General features: G+C 42.6%; 1 protein-coding gene across 5 annotated transcripts in view; it reads left to right on the forward strand.

Annotated features, from left to right (window-relative positions):
- Positions 1-6,827, forward strand: part of CAPRIN1 (cell cycle associated protein 1) — a 67,711-nt gene extending 60,884 nt beyond the window's left edge. For 4 of the 5 annotated variants that reach the window (XM_067557537.1, XM_067557534.1, XM_067557538.1 and 1 more), the window contains 5 exons: positions 929-1,079; positions 1,696-1,890; positions 2,464-2,564; positions 3,796-3,859; positions 5,567-6,827. In XM_067557537.1, the coding sequence (XP_067413638.1) occupies positions 929-1,079; positions 1,696-1,890; positions 2,464-2,564; positions 3,796-3,859; positions 5,567-5,631 (576 nt within the window). In that variant the 3' untranslated portion in view covers positions 5,632-6,827. The remainder of the gene's footprint in view (positions 1-928; positions 1,080-1,695; positions 1,891-2,463; positions 2,565-3,795; positions 3,860-5,566) is intronic. The other variant, XM_067557535.1, reaches the window with a different exon arrangement.
- The last annotated feature ends 11,931 nt before the right edge of the window (positions 6,828-18,758 follow it).

The following is an 18,758-nucleotide window of genomic DNA, read 5'->3' on the forward strand; positions in this document are numbered from 1 at the left end:
AAGTAGTCTTTAGTTTTCACATTAACCAAGCTATCTATTTGCCCACATTTTTTCCAAAACTCCATCACCATGAAGAAAAGCTTCACTCATTGGATGAGAGAGAAATATTGGCTTTCTTTCTGGATTGTATTAAATCGTTCTGAAGTTTTATGCAAATTTTTGTCGCAATTGCTGATGGAGTCTTAGGGCAATCCAATTTCCTCAGAGAATCTCTTCATGCATCCATTTAAGCTATCAGCATGAGACCCTGCCAGCTGGAGTACTGGCATGTTCTTCTAGAGCATGAGCAACGTCTGCAGCTTTTCTTGCTCGAGTACCAGTTGTTGACATTTATAAAGCAGCGACTTGGTCATCGGTCCACACCCTCTCACTTCTCATTAAGCCATTGACTGTCAGTCCAGAGATGATGCCGGTTTTGGATGGGTGGTCTTGCAATCACTATTCAGATAAATTCTGAATCCATCTCTAGAACCGTTTGTTTGCGGGTCACCTACAATGGAAATGGCTTTCAATAAATTGAAGAAGAAATGGTTGCCTACTTTTCCGTAACTGTTATTCTTTGAGCAGTGTTGTGCATGTCTATTCCACGACCTGCCCACCTTCCCTTGAGTACATTCAGGACAAAGGACCTGACGGGGAGGTTGCATTGGCTCCGCCTTCTCATACCACCATGCAATCATATGTGGTGACGGGGGCCCTTCCAGCTACACCAACAGGTACTGCTGAAGGGGAAAAAATGACATCTGTGCACAAGGCATGCACACACTTACAGTAGAGAGGACATGTGCAGCACATCTCATAGAACGAGTTGCAGAAAGGAAGTTAATTGTTTTTTCTGTCTGTTTATAAAGTATGAAGTCTCGGATTATATACAAAAACTGGGAAAATGTAGACCAGAGAGATAATTAGTTTTTTCCTACCATTGTAGGTATTCAATATGAATGCACCTGTTCCTCCTGTCAATGAGCCAGAAACCCTAAAGCAACAAAATCAGTACCAGGCCAGTTACAACCAGAGTTTCTCCAATCAGCCCCACCAAGTAGAACAATCGGAACTTCAGCAAGAACAGCTCCAGACAGGTAAACTTGTTAGACAAAATTAAAACAGTACTTTAGTCTAAAAGGGAGAATTCCAGTGGAGGATAATCATGGAAACCAAATACCAAGAAACCTGGCAGCAGATTTCAAATTAAATGGAATTTAGAATGTATAAAATTTCATTCTTCAGGGGAAGTCTCTGCAAAACCGAAACTCTTAATGAGGAGAATCCAACTGCGAAGAAGCTCCGCTTGCACGATACTTTTTTTTTTTTTTTTTTAATGGAGTAGTTTTGCTGCATCTGGGCCCCCCTATGTTTAGCAGCTTCATGGAAAGATTGTGGAAGTCACTTAGGTGTTTACACTTGTTTCAGTCCTGTGTGATGGTGGTGTTTTAATTATTTTTTAAATCCATGAAAGGATTAGCATAATAGTACTAACTTGAGACCTATTGACACTGACTTGACTAAATATTAGGCAGCTTCTTGCAGCATTATTTTAATATTGTGAAATGTGTCAACAGCAAATTTTAGTTCTGCAAACCATCTTTCTTTGGTTTGGTAAACATTTACTGCTCTGTTTGATTGGTTTAAATTAATACCTTTGAGTGTTCGGGGAACATAAGAAACATAAACTTCCATTGTTGGTTTTCATTATAGTGGTTGGCACTTACCATGGTTCCCCGGACCAGTCCCATCAAGTGGCAGGTAACCACCAGCAGCCTCCACAACAGAATACTGGGTTCCCACGTAACAATCAGCCTTATTATAACAGCCGGGGAGTGTCTCGTGGTGGATCACGCGGCACTCGGGGCTTAATGAATGGATACAGGGGACCTGCCAATGGGTTTAGAGGTAAAAAAAATATATATATCTATATATATATTTTATCAAGCTTTCGAGAATTTATCTAAATTTTATGTTATGTTTATGTTGACCCTATATTGTTTAATACAGAAATATATTGGGAATATATTTAAGTTTGTGGTGGTATATATTCACTTGTTCCATTTTAGCAAAGCAGTTTAAATTCTAGGCTCATGCTGGATTGTCTGTAAGAACTGAATGAAGAATCATCTTTTGTTCTATGTTTGTGCAGTGCCTTGCACAACAAGGTCCTGGTCCATGACTAGGGCTCCTGGGCATACGGTAATACAAATAATAAATAACCTGTTTAAGCATATGTACTAAAGATTACCAGAGAAATATCTTCAAATGCCACTAGTGCAGTTTTTTTAACAAGGTCTTAATGAGAGAGTATATAAGCTATTTTACAGGAGTTTACACAGTCTACTGGTGCACAACTTTTTTTATTCAAGTTTCTTCTTAAAAGTCAATGAAATCCCTCAGTGGTCTTTTGTGTGTGCAGCATAATTTATGAAGATAGGTCATGTGCCCTTCATTAAGGATTTGTATTCTAATCTCTAGGAGGGTATGATGGCTACCGCCCTTCGTTTTCCAACACTCCAAACAGTGGTTACTCGCAACCCCAGTTTAATGCTCCTCGGGACTACTCTAACTACCAACGGGTGAGTAAACATTTAAATTGAAATTATAGGAATAGAAAAATAAGTTAAACTAAATGAAATAACTTGCTTGAAATAACTACTAAACATTCTTCTTAGAATTTTAATTACTAAATCTCAATGCCTCCATTTCAAATGTGCTTAGTTTACAAGTGGAACTAAAGCTTCCTGCCCTGCAAGCTTCCTAATGGCTAGCTTTAGTCACCCTGGGATTTGAAAACAAAGCTTTTTTGTTTTCCGACTTGTGCTTCACCAGTAAAAATTTAAAATTGGTCACTATGGGCAACCTCTTTATACATAGACATACTGGAAAGTAGACTTTAATCCTGCAACTGGAATTTGGTTAACAATTCTATTGATATATGAGCCATAAGGAAACAGTCTACTTTCTTACCTCTTTTCGCTCTGCAATTCTAACAGATAAAATGTAGTAAAAACTGTATCACTGAACAGTTATATTCTTTATATTTATATTTAGATATAGTAGGCTTGGCAGATTTTGCTTTTTTATAATTTCATCTGATACCATTTATTTTTAAGCATTTAGATTTTTATTCAAATTTTCGTAACTGGTAAATTATGGGGGTGGGGTCAGAGAATAACTAAGACTGTAGAAATTGAGATTCAATAAGTTAGTGTTATAAACAGTTAAAACAAATGGTCAACATCACATGTCAAAATATACAAAGTAAATATCTGTAAACTGGCAAATCATAATGTTACTCATTTGCAAAAAAATCTAATTCACAAGTCTAAATCACTGGATTTTGACCCTTAAATTCTCAAACAACATTTTTCTTTGTCTAACTGTAAACTTGGATTATTTATCAATATATTCTCTGTTTATGTGTATACAGTGAAATGGATATTTACCAATAAAAATGTAGTCCTTCCAAGCCTAGATATATGTTAAGTAAGGTCTGACTTTTAATCAGTTAGTCTCTGAAAACAGTTTAAGGTGTTTATTAGTTGCTAATGAACCTAACTCTTTTCTGGTCTCTTGAGGCAGATTAGGATTTCCTGCTAAATACAATCCTGTATGTTGGCAGTGCCCCCACTGGTGTCCATTTAACTAAATGGATATACTGAAATATATGGGTTATTTCTAAATGCTCTTGAAACTTAACATTTTTAATAGCAAATATTTAACTTTCTAAGGCACAGTGAATGACTGCAGTGGTTTAATGAAGATATCTTAATTTACTTTTTTTCTCCCTTTTTACACTTTCTTTAGGATGGATATCAACAGAATTTTAAACGTGGCTCTGGACAGAGTGGACCTCGAGGAGCCCCTCGAGGTAATACTCAAGTGATGCGTTCCTAAATCCGCTGAACTAGAGTTTGATGCAATCTCTAGAGGTTGTGGATCAGAAAGAACATTGTATCATATACAAGCAATAAGCCACAATTCAAAAGTACATTTAAATTTTCCCAGAATTTTTTTTGGGAAGTTGTTAATTAGTTGGCTGTTGAATGAAGTATTTTTGTTCATAAGAATTCAAACTTAAATCTCAGCAGACAAATGTATCTTTGCATCAAGACTATTTGGTTACCTTTTTTCTTACTAAAATAAAATGAGTCCTGAAAACATTTTTTGCCACCATTTCACTGCTGCCACTTCTGACCCAATTTTGAATATTAATTTTTGCAGGCAAAAGACTTGCTAAATTTTTGACCGCAAGCTTTACTTTTCTGCTTTTGTAAAGCTCCCTTGATGTCTGAATTTGTATATTGATGTTGCTTCTTGAGTTTCAATAAAGATGTGTTGCGTTACTTGCAGCCTTTTGCAGAGTACCTTTGTTTTTGTCTACATATTTACAAATCCTGCCTTTTGTCACTTAGTTCCTAGAGTCTGTAGGAAGGTGATTATAGGAAATGATACTGAAAAATAGAGATCTGTAGTTTTTTTTCTTCTGTAAAAATGTCCTAAAATATTTCCAACCTCATTTGCAGCTACACGGTGTACTTTGAGACTGAAACAAAAATATTAATATACTGAAGTCAATCATGTATGATCTTAAACTAAATTTTTATCAAATAGCCAAAGTTGCAGTTGAACTAATCTCTCTGCATTTGAACTTTAATTAAATTTCAACAATATTTCCATAGTTTTTCAACAGGTAACTCATTGTGGGTTCTCCATTTCTGCTATATAAAATGTTGAAATCTATAACAATATTAGCCACTTCATGGAAGTATCTGTATGTATTGTCAAAAGAAACTAATAATAAATGGTGTGGTGGGAATGGGGATTGAGAGGCTGTCTAATTGTGTTGAAGTTATAGCAGTGCTTTCCATAAATATATATTCAAGTAGTGGGAAAGTCCAGGGCTCATTGCCAGAAAAATGCAGGTAAGTATCTGGAAAAAGGTGGATTGATTGAAGATGGACATATCAATTTAGTTTTATTCAGGTGCTTAAAAAAAACCTGTCTTTAACAGAACAGTAGTTAGTGATCTGTTCTCAGAATGCAGTTTGAGACTTCCAAGTGACTTGGTACAGAGGAAGAGGAAAGTGAAAGCAAACCTGTGACTGGCTGTTTGACAATTTAAGGGAATTTTTAGCTTAATGGATTTAAAATCGGAATTTTAAAAAAAATACTAACCAATTATTTAGCTTACCTTATATTGGATTTGTTGTTCTACATGTATGTGGGTGACTTCTGTTAGTAGTTGCCATTTGTTAACTGATTTGATAAAACTCTGTGCATTGATAGAGCATGGGGAAAATCTATTTTAAAAGCTAGGTGAAATTAATCAAAGACTGATTAAAATTATAAAAAGTACAAAGAGGAGAAAACTAAAGGATTGATTAGATGATGTAATAGGTGCACACATGCTTTTGTATTTGAATGGATAAGGATATTAAATGAACGTGATTAGTACTGTAAGCATATACCTATGAATTCTGAACCAAAGTTATTGAGACCAAACTTGAGTCAGACCCTTTATGAACTCTAAAATGGGCTGATTTGACAAAACTTAAGTGCTGTTTTTATTTTCTAGGTCGTGGGGGGCCTCCAAGACCCAACAGAGGGATGCCTCAAATGAATGCTCAGCAAGTGAATTAAACTAATCCACAGGATTACATTAAACGCCAAAAACACACTGGCCAATGTACCATACATGTTACCAGAAGAGTTATTATCTATTTGTTCTCCCTTACAGGAAGTTCATTGTAACGGGACTATTTTCATTACCCATAAAGACAGGACTACAGTTGTCAGCTTTATATTACCTGGATATGGAAAGAAACAACGTTTACTCTGCATGTTCTCTCCTAAGCATCATCTTGACCCTTGCACATGAGATTCAGATTTGTCACTCTTGCTATGAGTAAATTGAAAAAGGCAATTTCAGGGTGATCAAATCTCCATGGTTAACTGAAGTGGCAGGAAAAGCAAGACTGCCTCATTTCTGACGTTTTATAATGATGCAACAAATAAAATCGGCAGATCCCTAAAGGTTTTTCTCTGGTGGCAGTTGACAAAATTAAACTTTCCCATGAAAGAAGGATGGAAGAAGTGAAGTGTGGTTTGGCAGAGCAACTGCATTTCAACTTTTTCATGTTAAAATGAAGCACTGAACAGTTTAAGATGCATAATGATGCATATATCCCTAACTAGATAAATAAGCTGACAACCAGCTTTTGATAGATAAGATACACCCTTAGCTACAGCATTCTCCATCACCAGGCCCAGTTTACTGTGACTAAGGATACATAAATTGCTTTGTATAACTGCTGATATAATCGTATAAGTTTTTTACCCACCTTACCCCTCCCTCCAAATTAGCTTTGATTGGCACTTTAAAACCTTTTGCAACAAATATGGGATATAATCTGGATGGCCACTTGTATATTTTATGTGACGTTTTAGATATCTTTCTTGAACATATTTAAGTTTCTTTGATAGCAATGTCTTTTGTAAGGATTGGTATGGTCTCTATCATTCCTTATGACTTGCACATTGTCTGTCACTAATACTTGACCTTGCTGTATTATCACCTAAATAACTGATACCGGTACTGATGGAAATCGCTAATGGATAATCATAACACTTTTGGTCACATGTCATTTTGTCTTTCCTGCAGCCTGAAGGTTTTAAGAAATCTCAAATGCCCGCTGCTGCTGCCCTTTTAATTGCTATCTTTTGAAAAGCACCAGTATGTGTTTGGATCGGTTTCCCCTTTTAAGGGAAATGACAGCCAGCAGTTACAGTTCTAATGGTATAAGCAAGACAAATAAAACATGTTTATAAAAATTGTATTCTGGAACACTGGTTTTCAGCTACTGATGCAGACTTAACATGATGGGAATAGACATTTCATAAGCTTGTTCTCTGAATCACCTTACAGATTTACATAAGCCTTTTGTTCCTTTTTAAAATATTCAAAAAGCTATAACTCACTTACCCATTGTCTAAATCCACACTAATTGGATTAACTGAAATTTTTTTTCTTCTCCATGGTTGACTTTCAAGTCAACATAAGGTGTAAAAGAATTAGAATGGGACTGGGAGTTGGGAACTCATAAATCTTGTCCCAGTTTTGCCACTGACATGCGGTATGATCTTGGTCAAATTGGTTAATCTTTGTGCCTGTCTCCCTTTCTAAAATGAGGAGAATACATAGCTACCTCTATTAGAGGTGTTGAGTACAAATGCATTTTATAGCACACTGAAGATGTAAAGTGCTATAAATGTTAAGTATTGATGATCAAAGTAGTGAGTTTTTGTCTGTTTTAAGGGTCATATTAAGCAACAGCCACAAATTGAACAGAGGATGTTTAATCACATGGTAATGTTGTTTTTACTAAACCAAACTGAAGGATTTGCTGTCATTTGGAGGATTGTTTATACTGTCATGATTGTTAGAAGTTTTTTTAATTTTATTGTGAAATAGTCCCAATTTGATACATGTGACTTTCACTTTGGCATGATCAGAATGTAAAGAGCACAGAAATTAATTACAAATACTGTACTTAGAGAGATCAGTTTTGTGGACGCAGTAGTTAAGTCCTGCAAAAGCATTAGTTGCTAGGGATGGCACTTTTTTCCTTATCAGGTTATGATACTGCAATGTGTATGTGGCAAGTCTTTTATGACTATATAGCAAACTGCTGGTGATGCAGTCCCAGTTGTCTGCGGCTTAAAGTTGGAAAAATAAAAAGGTAAACGTTTTAATGCTGATTTAGGAAAAGGAAGGGAGATTTCTCAATATTTTCTTTTGAATCTATTTATAAATAGTTGGTGGACAACTAGCCCTTTTGGCTTTCTGTGGCATCCTAATTGACTCTTAAATAATTTTAGTTTTTCATTGAACTTACAACATACTGAACTGAAGGCCATTGAATAGGTCAGAATATTCCATTTTCCAAAAATGTAGGTGTATCCAATGAACTAATAAAACGTGGGTAATTGAGACTTGTTATTTTGAGGTGTTATCTTGTGAGCTTTTGTGTGAAAATGGCCTTTAGGCAGTGTAGCCCTTCTACCGTATACTAATGATACATAGATATGTACTATAATCATCTGTAGTACATAAAACAAGTGTTTTGAATACATCTTTAACCTGCAAGTTCATGCTAATTCCATTAATCTTACAAGATTTATGATTGATTAAACCTCTTACTAAAAACTGGCTGCCTATATCACATAAAGGGTCATAGATCCTAACTGGTCTTCCAGCCTGCACTACAGAAGGAAATAGATAGGACCAGGTATGTTCATCATTGGTATAGTTAATCATACCTCTCTAGAGATGTTACTCTTTTTCTATTCTGTCTTCATGGTGCAGGCAGGACAAACTAGAACTTAACTGCTGCAGAGCTTTTTTTTAAAAATTGATTCTTCTTTTAAGAATTTCAGAGCTCTTTAGCCTATGCAGTCTGATTTGGCTCCAGATTTGATTCTCTCTTCTGAAAGAGAGCGTTCCCAGTACATTCTTCCCTCTTAAGGGATCCTGACTTATACACAGCAGCCATATACAGTGGCTGATGAGCTTGCTGAGAATGAAAATTCTGTGCCTGGCTAGTCCTGCTCTTCAGGTCAACTGTGCCCTCTTCTTGTTAGGAGGCACCAAGGGCATCCAGATCAAGCAGGTGAGGTCAGGCATCATCCCCATAGCTGAAGGAGACGTGAATGGCAGTCAAAGTTCACCTGGAGATGCTAAAAGTGGCACCACATCACTGCACACCCCAGCTTTGAGGTATATGGAGCCATCTGATCAACTATCTCCACATCAAGTCTTAGAATAACGAGGCCAGTGAGGAGAGCACCATCCGTGCTGCTACTTCATATGGAATATCAGCTGCTTCTGCCTTCTAGTGGGCTGTGTAGGATTGATGCCAAGCCGTCAGTCCCAAAGGAGTATCCTAATGGTTTGTAAGGCTTGACTCCCAGCTCCTAATGTACTTTTCCTGCAGGGCATAATCATCAAAGGAAGCAATCGCAAGCCTAATGGGGGAAAGGATCTCGGGAATGATTCAGAGAGAACTTTCTAAGTTGTTTCTGGAGAGCTTTTGTTCTTGATCCAATTAGCCCTTTAGTGAGTGAGTTTGGTGGATTTCCTTCCTATGGAGTCACAGACGAGGGGATTTGTCACTTCCTAGGATCTTTGAGGTATCTTTAGCAGCCCATGAGACTTCTGGCCTACAGATCTTCTTGGCACAGGCTGATAACTTGTCTAGCCAGCCCTCTCTATAGTTCAGGAGACTTCAGGGTCTGGGACTTTCTCTTCACAAAATGGCTTTTGACTTAACCATATTTTGTCCAGGGTCTCACTAGATGAGCAGATTCTCTGGCCAGGTTCAGGTTCTGGAGCAAGGATACTCTAGCTAAAATTTGCAGTGGATTGTAGGCAAAGTTATCTCTGAATTGGACAAGACGAAACTGATCTCATCTGAATCTAATATTGTAAGAATTTAGTAGCAATATGGGAAAGCAAAGCAGCTTTTAACCCCTTCTGATCAAATATAACTGGAGGAAAGCCTCTGACAAAGTGGAACAGGCCCAAAATCAACTGATTCAGAAGAAATTTGGGCATTCTACTTCTGATTCTAAGTTCTTTGCATGGCTTCTTTATAGACCCATCTAAGCCAACTTGTCAGTTCAGAGTCCTTGAAAGTCACTAAGCAGGCTACTGATCAGTTCATCACCTCAGACATAGGCTCTCAGATCTGATCAACCTAACCTCTAGCTAGAGTGACCAGATAGCAAGTGTGAAAAATCAGGACAGTGGGTGGGGAGTAATAGGTGCCTATATAAGACAAAGTCCCAACTGTCCTGATAAAATTGGGACATCTGGTCACCCTACCTCCAGCCCTCCATGATTCTTGTCAGAATACCTTTATCCGAAGACCCTGTTGTGTGTCTGGACCAGACATAGGGAGACTAGCTAGCTGGACTTTGAAGAGAAATCTAAAGAATAAAGTTATTTACCGTGAAGAATGCATTCTTGGAACCAGTAAAGTGAATTCAATGCATACTGATACCTAGCTTTGCTTCAGATACTAATGTAGGAGGAAGATTCCCCATCTTCAGTAAGAATTAAGAATACACTTAAGATTTCTCTGAGACTTTAAATATGAGGTTCAAGCTAGCCACCCTGAGTTCAAGTGGTAGCCTTGTCCACCCATCTTGCATATTAGGAGAAGAAAGCTTTTGTATCTATTCAGATATTATCTTCTTAGGTAGCATAATTAATTTCTTCTCAAATTCACCAGACTCTGCTGGGAAATTTTGAAACTGAGTAGTTAGTGCTGGTGATAAATTTGAGCCTTTGGCAAAAATCTTCCTTTCATTTCTTAACATGAAAGTGGCACTCTTAATAACATCATTGTCCATTAAGGACAGTGTCAGAGATTTACACTGATTCTACACTTTCCATATCGAAGTGGATCCGTGGGCCATTTTGGAGGCTTCTAAAGTCCCACCCTCTTCTATCCTGTGGGCTCATTTTTCTCACAGCTATGAGATCTTCATGCACTTTTTTTAAATAAGGAAATTTGTAAAGTGACAACTTTTTTTTCCCTCTGTTCACAAAGTTCTTTGAACTGGATATCATCACATCTTCTTTAACATGGCCTCTTGACAGAGAGTGCTCCACGCAGTGGTTTATTAGTGGGTAGAAATTCATATTGTAAATGATTTATCTCATGAAGGAATTGCTGCTTGTACTACATATCCCGACTTTTCAAAAACCTTCCATGGATGGGTAATGCTATTAAAATTCTGTTTTATAGATCAGTTGAACTAGACTTGATGGAGAACAGGAAAATTCCTTTTGCTAACTGAAAATTTTTTTCAAGAATCCAGGTCCTTCAGATCCAGTCCACCCTGTCTTTGAGATGTAAAGCGGGTTGTATTGAGATATTGTTCTAAAGTTATATTTATCAAAATTGGATATTATAATACAATTATCATGTAACTTTCATGAACTTTGAACTTTCCTGATTCTGGAAGTACTCAAACTGAGCAGGGTCTCATTTAATGAATTTAATGAATGAATGAATCAGTTAATGGCCAGTGTCAACATTTTAAATTAACCTATAAAAAGTTTAAAAGGTACTTTATGCCGTCCTTCCCTCTTGTGTGCACACACCCCGCTTACATTTCAAAGGACTGTCTTATTAGTATCACTTTCTTGTTACTTTGGTGGCATTGTTCAAATAATTTAATTCACCTCCTCACACTACTATTTTACAGCCTTTCTATTGTCAACAAAAGTGGGGCTATCATTAGTGTTCCTAGATACATGGAGATTAAACTACCCTTTTAGTGCAATTTTTAATCTAAGGAGTTTGTTATATTGTAAAACGCAATATTTCTTTGAGTTAACATATCTCTCAGGAAATATTGCCAATGGAATTTGGATTTATATGAATCCATTCTTATGAGGTGGTGATGTAGTTTTTAAATTGCATCAGTGTTGAAGAATGTAGATCTTCGGAAATTCTCAAAGTAAGGGATGAGTTAAATAAGTATCTATGCAAATATTTTGGATTAATTTTTGTTCTTCGAGTGCTTGCTCATGTCCATTCCACTATAGGTGTGTGCACACCTCCGTGCACGGTTACCCGGAACTTTTTCCCATTAGCAGATCCCGTAAGATCAGCTCCGATGCCCCCTGAAGCCCCATGCACATGCTGCGGTATATGAGGCAATGCCGGCCCTACGCCCCCTCAGTTCCTTCTTTACACCCGTGACGGTTGCTGGAACTAGCCTTGCTCTCAGCAAGTGTACTATTCCCCTTGTTTGGACTTGTTTGATATTCTAAGTTTTTTAGTTAAGTAGTTAAGTGTTGGTAAGAGTAGTTAGAGATAAGGCAAGTCCCTGTGGGGACTTCGAGTGGCTGGGCCATGCCCCAGTCGCTGGGCATCAAGCCGTGTGCCTCCTGTGGAAAGGCCTTCCAGCTCAGTGACGACCCCCTCCCCCCCACACACACACACACACACACAACTGCTGCCTTAAGTGCTTGAGGGAAGCCCACAGAAAAGAGAAGTGCAAGATCTGCAGGGCTTTCAAACCGAGGACTCAAAAGGACCGAGAAATCCAATTGAAAGCCCTGTTGATGGAGGCAGTGCTCTGCCCAGCATCCGAGCCAGCCTGCTCTGCCTTGGTACCGAGTATGACCTCGGTGCAGAGCGCACCGTTGGCACCGCCCTCAACTTGGCACCGTGCAACATCGCCGGCACCGAAGAGGAAGAAGCGGAGTGCGGACACTCCCTTGCCACCAGCAGTATGGACAGGGTCAAGCACGGAGATGCACCAGACCCAGCCTGTCAAGATTTCTCCAGTGCTTGCATCTCTGGTCAGGGAGCCTTCCCTGACTCCTGGGAGTGGGAGAGTGCCCCTGCTGACACCATCGACACTGGAGGCTTTTCAGGTGGCAAGAGCCTTGTTGGCCTTGCCTATGTCGCCTCCCCATCCCCCCGCCAAGGGAGAAGGGGCTGGTGTTACCGGGAAAACCTGTGCTGGTTCCCCTAGAATGGCAGAAGAGATCCCCAGTACGGGGAGGAAGATCTCCCGCCGGACAGTCTCCGAGGGTAGAGCAGGGTCGCTCCCCTAGTAGTCGCTCCAGGTCGGTGGTGTCGAGCCGACCTACTCCGGCATGGGACGTGGAGTCTCCCTCTCGGCGCCGACATCGATCCCCGGCACCGGAGACAGTGCATGTCAGGAAGCGGCACCAGTCGAGGTCAGTCAGGAGGTGCTCAGACAGCTCCCATTCCAGATCCCCAGCACTAAGGAGTTTGCCCTCACCGAGGCGGCGCAGAACCCGGTCACCAGAGGAAGACCCAACACCTCAGAGTTTGCAGCACGGAACCCGGTCACTGGAGTCTGGATTGGCATGGAGGAGTTCGGGGCGGCACTGACCACGGTCACCGAAGGTGTCTGTAGGGCCGCAAGGCAAGCAGCAACGGAAATCATCGGTACCAAGACAATGCTCAGGTACCTCTAGCTCTTCGGAGCGCACCCCCACTTGTCGGCACCGCTCACGGCGATGGAGGCATCGAGAGGGCAGTCCCTGACACAGAAGGGTGCCCGGGACCAAGGACGAATATGGCACCGCCAGTCCAGGGCCTTGGACCATGAGGATGAATCGGGGTCTCCCGGGGGGACAATCGTCGGGTGGGCTGACGCCCCCGCAAAGCGTCACGGCCCGTGGTGCAATCAGCTCCGGGTTGGCCCTAGGGACGATGGCCGCAACAATCGCCTTATTGGATCCCATGGAATATCCAGGTGGTGCTGGGGCCCCAATCCATTATGTCATTGGGGGTGCAGTCTGTGTCTGCGGCACAAGAGAAGGCCCGGGACCACTTGGCGCCACTGGAGGATTTCAGGGTGCATCAGGAGCTGCTCGAGAGGGTGGCCTCCAACCTGGGGCTGGAGGTGAAGGAGTTAGAAGAGGCCAAAGATAGTCTCTTTAATGTGCTGGCAGCGGCTGCCCCAGCGCGAGTGGCCCTCTCAGTCCACGAAAGGGTCCTTTAAGATTGTAAAGGCCCTGTGGCAAACCCCTTCCTTGGTCACCCCTACGTCAAAGGTGGCTGAGAAGAAATATTACATCCCGGCCGAGGGGTTTGAGTATTTGTTCACACCCCCTGCTCCAGGACCCCTGGTAGTAGATGCAGCTAACCAGAGAGACAGGCAAGGTCAGCCAGGGTTCGCTCCCAAGAACAAGGACAATAAGAAGCTGGACTTGTTTGGGGGAGAGGTTTATTCCATGGCAAGCCTGCAGTTCAGGATTGCCAACCATCAGGCTCTCCTGGGCAGATATAATTTCGTCAGGCAGTTCGCTGAGGCCTTGCCCCAGAACCAGGCTGCAGACTTTAGCACTATTGTGGAGGAAGGAACTGCAGTAGCTAGGGCAGTGCTCCAGACATCCTGTGACACTGCTAACTCGGCAGACAGTGCCATAGCCTCCGCCATCTGTATGAGAAAGTGCTCGTGGCTGCAATCCTCGGGCCTGTCCCAGGAGGTGCAGCAGTTTATTCAGGACCTCCCCTTTGATGGGTCGGCCCTATTCTCTGACCAGACCGATGCGAAGTTGCACAGTCTGAAGGACTCCAGGGCCACGCTTCGCTCCTTGGGCCTTTATATGCCCCAGTTTTCCAGGTGTCAGTCACTGCCCCAAGCGCAGCAGCAACCAAGGCTTCCGCCCCGGCCTTTCCAACTCTATATGAATAGGGACAGGAATAGGGGGTTTAGAAGAATGAATCAGCCCCCTAGCTCTTCCTCAGCTCCCCAGCGGGGGCCCCCCAGGAGCTCAGGCAACCAAAGGAGGCAATTTTGATGGTTCGCCCAAGGGTGGTGCCCCGACGGCTCTCCTGGATCCACCCTGCCCCTTCCTAAACAGGTTAAGGCCTTTATATCCCGAATGGGCAAAAATCACTTCAGACCGTTGGGTCCTTGGGATAGTCTCGGGAGGCTATGCCCTACGATTTACATCTTACACCCCCAACAACCCTCCCCCTCTGTCCCTCTTCATGGACCCCTCTCATGAGCAATTCCTCTTACAGGTGGACACCCTCTTCAACCTGGGAGCGGTGGAAATGGTCCCTCAAGGCAGAAGGGGAAAGGGGTTCTATTCGAGGTGCTTCCTCATCCCCAAGGCGAAGGGGGGTCCGAGACTCATATTAGATCTGCATTGTCTAAACAAATATGTCAAACGACTCAGGTTTCGCATGGTCTCCCTAGCCTCGGTAATCCCTTCCCTGCATCCAAGAGACTGGTATGCTGCCCTCGATCTCAAGGATGCATACTTTCATGGGTCTGTCCTCCTCAGCCACAGGCGTTTTCTCCGTTTCACGGTGGCTGGCTCCCACTACCAGTTTACAGCCCTGCCCTTTGGCCTATCTTCGGCTCCAAGGGTGTTCACCAAGTCCATGGTGGTAGTGGCTGCCCACCTGAGATGAAAGGGTGAGCAGATTTTTCCTTACCTAGACGATTGGCTGATCAGGGCAGGTCCAGGTCCCAAGCGCAGGAAAACGTGACCCTCACTTGCTCCATGTGCAACAGGCTGGGACTACTCATAAATGAACAGAAGTCCACACTAACCCCAGTGCAATGAATAGGGTTCATTGGGGCTACCCTGGATGCTTCCCAGGCCAGAGCCTTCCTGCCTCAGCCATGTTTCGAGGCGATGGCTTCTATCATCTCCCAGCTGCACCGATGCCCCACGACAACAGCCACGCACTGCCTACAGCTGTTAGGCCACATGGCGGCCTGCACGTATGTAGCGAGACTAGTTCGCGTGAGGCTCAGACCGCTTCAGGCATAGTTGGCCTTGGTATATGTGCCGAGCAGACACCCAGAGGTGGTAGCTATGATCTTCCAGAAGTGGGGCATTCCCCAACTGGACCTATTAGTGTCAGCCTGGAACACGAAGTGTCCGAGGTTCTGCTCGGTGGCAAGACTGGGTTGATTTCCGGCATGTTCCTCGTGGACTGGACAGGGACCCTCATGTATGCGTTTCCGTCCATTCCGCTCCTACCCAAGGTCTTTCTGAAAATAGAGGAACAGGGCGAATGTTATATTCATCGCTCCGGCCTAGCGAAGACAGCACTGGTTCAGCATGCTGCTGGACCTTTCGATCGCCTCACTCCTGGAGCTCCTGAGGCAACACGACCTTCTATTCCAGGACCACAGTCGCCTGTTGCACCCAGACCTGGACTCCCTGCACCTCATGGCCTGGAGGCTCTGTGGCTGATGGAGGGCGAGAGAGCCTGCTCGGTGCAGGACCAACAAGTCCTGCTTGGCAGCAGGAAGCCTTCTACACAGGTCATGTATCGGGCTAAGTGGAGGCGATTTATCTGTTGGGTGGAGTCCTGGGGATTTCCGCCCAGTTTCTCGCCTCTACAGGTGATCTTGGAGTACCTGCTCCAGCTAAAGCTCCAGGGTCTGGCGCTGGCCTCCTTGAAGGTTCACCTGGCAGCCATTTTGGCCTTCCATCAGCTGCTAAAGGGGAGATTGCTGTTCTCTCATCCCATGTCGGTCAGGTTCCTCAAGGGGGTGGAGAGGTTTTATCTGCAGGTCTGTGACCCGATGCCTCCCTGGGATCTCAACCTGGTCCTCTCGAGGCTCACAGGGCCCCCCTTCGAACCCATGGCTTCATGCCCCCTGCTCATCCTTTCATGGAAGGTAGCCTTTCTAGTGGCCATTATCTCATCCAGGAGGGTCTCTGAGATTAGGGCCTTGACCTCAGAGCCCCCTTATACACTATTCTATATGGACAAGGTTCAGCTGAGGCCGCATCCGGCCTTCCTACCCAAGGTGGTTTCCCAGTTTCATTGTAATCAAGATACTACTTCTCCGTGTTTTTTCCCAAACCTCACGGTTCGGAGGAGGAGAGGAGATGGCATTTGCTGAATGTGAGTCGAGCCCTAGCCGCCTACATTGAGTGTACAAAGCCATTCCAGAAATCGACGCAGCTCTTCGTCGCAGTGGCCGACCAGATGAAAGACTCACCTGTCTCCACCCAGCACATCTCCTCATAGATTACATCATGCATCAAGTTCTGCTACGAGCAGGCGAAGATGCCGCTTCCGGGAACCATCAGTGCACTCAACCGGAGCTCAAACCTCATCTACAGCCTTCCTGGAGAGAGTACCCTTGCAGGACATCTGCAAAGCTGCCACCCGGTCATCGGTGCATACCTTCACGTCACACTACACCATTGTCCAGTAGGCGAGAGAGGTTGCGGGATTGGCAGAGCGGTGCTGAGCACAGCTCACCGGTAACTCTGACCCACCTCCAAAGGTATTGCTTGTTAGCCCCCTATAGTGGAATGGACATGAGCAAGCACTCGAAGAAAACAAGGTTACTTACCAGTAACTGATGTTCTTAGAGATGTGTTGCTCATGTCCATTCCACAACCCACCCTGCGTCCCCGCTGCCGGAGTTGGCAGAAAGAAGGGACTGAGGGGGCGTAGGGCTGGCAGAGCCTCATATATCGTGGCATGTGCGCGGGACTCCAGGGAGTGCCGGAGCTGGTCCTACGGGATCTGCTAAGGGGAAAAAGTTCCAGGTAACCATGCACGGAGGCATGCACACACCTATAGTGGAATGGACATGAGCAACACATCTCGAAGAACATCAGTTACTGGTAAGTAACCTTGTTTTTTGAAAGGATTGATAGTACAAGTTTGAGGTTATCCGTATTGAGAATAAATTAGTGCCTGTGCAATCTTTTCCTGGAATTGATAACTTGGGAGTTCAGGTTGGTAAATTGTTTTCCTATCACTGCTCCAGTGTGGTATTGAACTTGCGATTTTTGTATTTAAAAAAAACTTGACAGTTGGGATTTTATTGAAATAACAGAGCTTATATATTACAACCTTTTACTGAATGAGAAACAAGATTACCAACATCTTTTGCAATCTCTTAGTTTCTGAAATGAATGGATATTGAACTAGGTACCATGTTTGCGCCGGCACAATTCATTGGCTTGGTAGAGTGCACAATGTGTGGAGAAGTGGTGGATGAACTCTGCATCCAGTAAATCCCATTGATTTCAAGCCTCTGTATTTCTCAGTCATTGAAAAGGAGATAGTACTTGGCTTCCCTGTGAGATAGTAAATAGTGAGAGTTAAAGAGGAATGTTTGTACAGTTCTGTGATGAGAATGGCATGTATTTTCTTTTGTCACCGATGGGGTAGAATATCAAAGAATTTCAGATTTAAAACACTCCCTCCCCCTTCACCCATCTCTTATGTCTGCTACCTCTCTCAGAGCTGAAATGGTTAGGGAGACTTCTGATGTAAAAACAAGAGAAAAGGAAGAGGATTGGGAGTGCAGGGAGATGTTTGGCACAAATATTTTCTGTAGAGAAGCTGACCTGAGAAGATAAGGAGAGAAATTACACATAATGGAGTTTTCATTGTATGCTGGAGGAGATGATTTTGCAGTCTCAACATAATGCTTGAAATACCCTGGTGTGACCAGTTCCAATCAAGTCTAGGTTGGATTAGACTGCCCCCTCGGAATAAACAGTTTTCTGGAGTTTGAGAGAATTTTTCATGACAGATCTGAAAGCTTGTAGGCTGTGAAGAGTCAGGTTTGCCACAACTTAATACATTTATCCACACTTGTGTAGCATTCTGGCCTTTCTCAAGAGGTTAATGAATTTGTGGTGCTTTAGATCTATAAAGTGCTATGTGAATTAATAGTACTACAATATATTCTTGTTTATGGGAATGGCTCCCGGAAGGTGACAATAGCCCAATGATAGTGAATGATAATATTGCTTAGCTGAAATAGTATCAGCATTATGTTAGCTAGTGATGATTGACTAAGATACTAATTACACTTTGGCACTAGAAAATATATAAATGGGATTTTACCTTAATATTTGAGTAATTGTGTGGTGATCCTGGCTTTTGTTCAAAGACTTGATGGAGCTCTAAGAGTTTATTGTGAGCATTGAACATCTTAATTGAAAATGGTGAGTATTGACCTTGCTGGTTTTTACAATATAACAAACAGGAGTTATTAAACAGTTTGACTAAGTCTTTTCCTTTTGTTAATAGCACTACTTTCACTTGCTTAGCTCCTGTGATGTTACACTTCAGTAGTTTTCAAGTCATAGCCTTTTAGTTTGCTGATACAGGATGTGAATGTCAAACAAACAAAAACCCAACACGTTTCAGGTTGAATTGATAAAGCATAAAAAAAGAGACGGGAAGAGAGAAGCCAGAAATCGC

This window comes from Emydura macquarii, unplaced genomic scaffold, assembly GCF_026122565.2.
Source record: "Emydura macquarii macquarii isolate MOO-44397 ecotype Brisbane River unplaced genomic scaffold, CSIRO-AGI_Emac_v2 contig_1876, whole genome shotgun sequence".
In the NCBI taxonomy this organism is placed as follows: Eukaryota; Metazoa; Chordata; order Testudines; family Chelidae; genus Emydura; species Emydura macquarii.